General features: G+C 31.3%; 1 protein-coding gene across 1 annotated transcript; it reads right to left on the bottom strand.

Moving 5' to 3' along the window:
• Nucleotides 1-1,041: 1,041 nt before the first annotated feature.
• Nucleotides 1,042-5,425, bottom strand: LOC135954210 (sialin-like). The gene is made up of 7 exons (XM_065504288.1): nucleotides 5,312-5,425; nucleotides 4,988-5,184; nucleotides 2,477-2,722; nucleotides 1,957-2,415; nucleotides 1,741-1,873; nucleotides 1,379-1,620; nucleotides 1,042-1,323 (listed from the first exon to the last, which is right to left on the bottom strand). The coding sequence occupies exons 1-7, from the start codon at nucleotides 5,319-5,321 to the stop codon at nucleotides 1,132-1,134; spliced, it is 1,479 nt and encodes a 492-aa protein (XP_065360360.1). The 5' UTR covers nucleotides 5,322-5,425; the 3' UTR covers nucleotides 1,042-1,131.
• Nucleotides 5,426-5,822: the final 397 nt, after the last annotated feature.

Here is a 5,822-nt window from a genome sequence, read left to right as displayed (position 1 = left end):
GTTAATACAAATGGCATGTGTAAATCTAATTCATCCAAATGAATTAGATTTAGTTAAAATTTAGTTAAAAATAAATAAATGTTTCTCCTTGTAAACGCATTTCCCAACTCAATCCCGATGTGGCACGTGATAACTTTATGACCATCCATTTAGTCGGTTAATTACAACACGAGCCTTGGGCCCCGAATGGCTAACAAGAATGTCATCAGCATAAATTACTTACAGAAAAGTGCATTACAAAATAAACATTTAAAATGACTACACTCTAGATTACTTGAAGTAACTTTAATTTCGACTCACTTTAGATTACTTGGGATGTATAAAGTAACCAATTGACTTCACTGCACTACAAAGAGTAGATATTGATTTATTTAATTTTTATACCCTTTACCTTCGTGAAAAGTTTGTCATTCCGTATGTAATTTCCACAATATAATTTTCCGACCCTAGAAAGTATTTATATTCTGGCTCCTTATAGATAGCGGAGACGATTAAGCCATGTCCGCCTGTCTGTCTGTTGAAATCAATTTTCTGTAGACCCCAGATATCTTCGGTATCCAAATCTTCTATAATTCAGTCAGACATGCTTTCGAGAAGTTTTCTATTTAAAATCAGCCAAATCGGTCCACAAATGGCCGAGATATGAGGAAAAAACCAGGACAACCTCGATTTTTGACCTATACCTGGATTACTAAGTCATTAATATAGACAATGGTCAATGGATATCTAATGATAGATATTTCAAAGACCTCTGCAACGACGTATATAAGACCATAGTAAGTTGGACCTACAATGGGTCAAAATCGGAACAAATATTTTTTAACCAGAATTTTTTCACAAAAAAAAAAAATTAAAAAACCAAAATTTTTTTTTTAAATTTAAAAAAAATATTTTTAAAATTAAAAAAAAAAAATTTAAAATTTAAGAAAAAAAAAATTAAATTTAAAAAATAACAATTCCAAAAAACAACTTTGGGAAAAAAATAAATTTTGTTTACCTAACAATATTTAAAATTTGTATTTTGAAGTATAATTTGGTGAATAAGATAAGAATATAGCTTTCTTACTTGTTTAATTTAACAACAATAAATACTTAAACATAATATCAACAAACAGCCTCTTTAAAATGACTTTAAGTACCAAAACCATTTTCTTTAACAATTTCATTCTTCTCCAACAATTGCACATCCTTGATGGCATTATGCTGTGAATAATCATTCCATTTCTGGACAGAGGAATCAGCAAAGAGAACATATAGAACACCACAGCCAATTAGCATGACAGCACAAATGAGAAACACATTTGTCCAGGCTTCAAATGTTTGCTAAAATATTAAGGTTTTTGTAAAATAATACTCATATAATAACAAATCAGCTTACATTGTCCAATGTTAATACACCCACTAGATAAGCCGATATGAAACCTGGTAAACAGCCAATAGTGCTGCATATACCGCAAATAATTCCAGCATAGTTGGGTGCTATATCAATCATAGAGGACAAAGGGCCTGAGGAACCAGCACCCTGAAACATGGTTGCCAATGATATCAGGACAACAGCATAGATGCGATTTCGGCCAAAATAAGCCAATGCTAAAACTACCAGACCCATAACAATGGCACCTTAAATAGAATATATTAGTTTCATAAAGAGTTTCAAAAATTCTCATTAATAGGTTCATTTTCATAAAATCCTACACTAGCAAAATATTAAAAAAATTGTGATTTAAAAATAAAACTCACATATGGCTGTGGCAAATTTCCTTAAAGTTGTCCTTTCCATTTTATTTGTTCTTAACAAATAATCTGCATATAAAGAGAAAGCATAAGCGAAACACATTCGTAGTATATGAGGTATTCCAGATAATATGCCAGTCTGAAAATAAACATATTCGTATTGACTTAATGGGACTCAAATAATACCTATAGTTTTATTTGGACAAATATATCCCTACTTACTGCTCTTATATCCCAATTATGTATGACCTTAAAATAGGTCGGTGACTGAGTCATCAGAGTAAATAGGCCCCAAACACCAGCCCACTGGCCTGTAGCATTTATCCATACAGGTCTTGAGGTAAATATGTCCTTCCAAGGTGTACGCATTCTATGCGTTGTTTGCTGAACACTAGAACCCAATGCTTTTTCTATATACCGCAATTCGGATATCGAAATGCGAGGATGTTGCGAAGGACTATCATAGACCATAAACAGCCATCCTAACCACCAAATAGTCCCGGCTATACCACAAATATAATAAACCCATTCCCATGAACTGTAGTGCATAACGTAAGCAAATATTGGATAGGATAAGGCGACACCAATTGAGCTGCCAAAATAGGCGGTAACAAATTTACTACGCTCATTTGGCGGTATCCATTTGGCAATAAGTACATGCATGGCAGGCCAACATAAACCCTGCAAATTATAAAACAAACATAAAGTATGCTTTCACAATATTTTCGAATTTCTTACTTACCGCTATTGCTCCCTGTATGATCCTTAGTATAATAAGTATCTTAAAGCTGCCATATGCAGCCATTGGTATAAAGAAACACATCCAACAACAGATCACATTGGAGAGACCAAATATCAATTTGGTGCCATACTTTTTGGCCAATATACCACCTGGCAATTGGGTCATCCAGTGTAGCCAATAAAATGAACCCAATATTAAGCCTTGCTGATATTCATTCCATTGGAATTTTTCGAATTCAGGTTTTATCTGAAAGTAAGAGTATAGGGGTAGACAGGCGAAAAAATAAAGTAAACATATTGGTACTTTTAGAAACATAAATTTTTCTGAGAAAATTTAGTCAGATTTGTTCTATGTATTTGTGTTAGCCTCGTCTTGACTAGTGATCAATTTTGTGTGCGCACATTAATTTGTCTCGTTTGGATACCTTTTGTCAATGTTATCTTCCTGTCCACATGAGACATATTCATGTTTCGACAAGATTGTCCGCTAAGTAAACAAATTTATGGTTTGTCAAGTAGGGTAATTTGTATGTAGCTATGTATCGATCGATATGAATATGAAACTTATTTGTGTGGCATTTTTTTGGATTCCAACATTTTTAAGAGATATATGAACTGTAAAATCCTATGTCGGGAGGCTAGGTGAAATAATGGATCGATTCCATCCAGTTTTAACCGGCTTCCTACTTAGGCCGAAAACAGTGTACAATTTGATCGAAATATCATTAAAGTTGCGACCTGTACATTGCATAAATATTTAAAGAATACTGCAGTTTTAGACAAAAATTATGAAATTGGAGAATTCCTTAATATATAATATTCAATAAAATGTTTTATTCGTTAATATATCGCAATGAAATTTGTTACGCACAGTGGGATCAATCGAAATTAAACTGGTAATAAATCTGAATCTTTAAAACTATACCGGCTGAGATGATACCTTTCAAACAATTATATAAAAATGTTTTAAGTTCCCTAACAAATATTTTTCTAGGAAACAGAGTAATAGCGATTCTTGGGCCAAAGAAATATGAACATTTTCTCAATTTAAAATTTTAAAATCGATAATTTTTGGACCTGTAAAAGATATTGCGTTGAAGCTTTTTTTAATTCTATGATTTTTTAATTTATTGTTTAACTAATAGAATATTCTTGAAAAAAATATCGGATTCAAACTACAATTTTTAATTTTCAAATACGTATAACCTGCTAACTATATAACTAACTATATCGCTCATTTGCGGCGACATCATTAAACCTAAAAAATAAAATTTTTAATTTTTTAGGTTTTAATAGGTTTTGAAATTAGGACAAATTGCTTCAGTGGGGATCCTGCGTGTAATTTTAGAAGCTAGTTCTCAAGACTTTGTCAGTTATTAAAACAACTTATTGGCTGTGCAATGGTGCTATTAACTCGAAATTTGGGTTATTTTAATTATGACGTTGTTCCATGATAAAAAATGTTATTATTATTCCAATGTTATTATAAGTCCAACTTTTCTATTTTTATCCCTTCCATAAAATAAGTCATCATATAGGTATTTTTTGTGAGATGATTTTATCGTTGGAGTTAAATCACTTTCCGCCGCGACATTTCTTCAGGTTTGGAAATAAGGAATAGTCACTCGGGGCTAAATCCGAAAAATAGGGCAGAAGAGGGAGCCTTTCGTAGCCTAATTCATGGATTTTTGCCATGGAAACTGCAAATGTGTGTACCCTTTGTTCCTGTTGATAATTCAAAATTGAAAACACTGAGATGCCTTCCACAATCGCTCGGACCTTTAATCTCCGATTGGCCAACAATTTTGACAGGAGTCAACTGACAGATGCCTATTGACCGGAACAGTGTTTCTCTTTCAATTTATAGCCGGAAAATTCAAAAAGTCGCGCAATTATTGACATGAAATTTCATGTCAATCGGATCAGCCAGTTAAAAATGACAGATTTATTTGATTCTGCCCACTGTGCAGGGGACATAACACTTGATTAAAATTTGTATAAACATTTTTTTATGACTTTCACTAAAGCGCGTCTAATGATAAAAATGCATTGTTTGGCTAACGTAAACATTTGTTTTTTTTTTAGAATTTTAGACAAACTGCCTGAGTGCATTGTTTAGTTAGGTGTCGTAAACATTTGATTTTATAATTTTAGATAACGAAAGACGTGGGAGGTTAACAAAGTTCACCAAAGTCATATATAACAATGTTGTCGATCATTACTCCCAAATTGCATTCACCTCTAAATTCACCGTTTGTGAATTAATATAAAGTTTCATTGCCGGTATAAAACATTTTCCAATATGTGTTTAAGTGATGGGCCTTAAGGCAATTTTGGAGATAGTGCCTTATATGATAGCTATTTTCTACTGCGGGCCGATCCTTAGAAAATTTGGTGGTTTACTTGTTTGTGATAATTTTTGTTGGGATAGTATCCATTGGATTCGAGGATTTATAAATTATTATAACATACATATTTATATTTAGTATATCCTTAAAAAATACTTACTTACCTCTGGCTCAATAGATGTTTCATTAATTTCAATTGATCTCTTTGAAATTTCAGATATTGACAGTTGATTTTGTTGCTGTTGTGGGTCAGTCTTAATAACAATCATATCAACAATTGTTATATTCAGATTTATGCAAAACATATAATTTATGACAAAACCCCAAAATACCAAATGCCATAATATTGTACGACTTTTAACTAAAATAAACCACAATATATAATTAAAGAAATTGACAAGATAATAACAAACCAACAACAATTTTTAATAATAATATTGAAGTACATTAGTTTTGAAAACACAATAAAACTGATTTGAAATTTTTACCTTTCATCATTGTAATTTATTTTATTTTGCAACACTTTGAGGCAATTTTGTATTATTTTTAAATTTAGTGTAACTATTTTTATGCATCAACAATGTTCTTTACATTATTTATTATCTTTTTGGTTTATTTGTAATTGATGTAGGTTCTGTTTACATCTTTACTCTTTGAAGTTCAAAATTAATATGCGATTAGAATTTATTGTTGATTTTCAAATAAACACTCCACAAATTGTGTTTCAAAGATTAGAAATATAAAGAGAAGAATGATAAGAATTATATATTTAGTGGGACATATTTATTAATCAGTCAGCTGAATTTAAAAGAATTAATTTATTTTCAAAATAAAGATTTTTATACAGTGGTCGATATAAGTCTACGTACAACCACAATTTTTGCCACTTTATGAGTCAAAACCCGATTGAATACTAACAGATAAGCATGCAATTTATTAAGTCTACAGTTCAAACAATATTGAGTAACTTTGAAAACACTCGTACAGTTAAAAACAAGC

This window comes from Calliphora vicina, chromosome 3, assembly GCF_958450345.1.
Source record: "Calliphora vicina chromosome 3, idCalVici1.1, whole genome shotgun sequence".
Taxonomy (NCBI): Eukaryota; Metazoa; Arthropoda; class Insecta; order Diptera; family Calliphoridae; genus Calliphora; species Calliphora vicina.
This window is presented reverse-complemented; position numbering and strand designations above follow the sequence as displayed.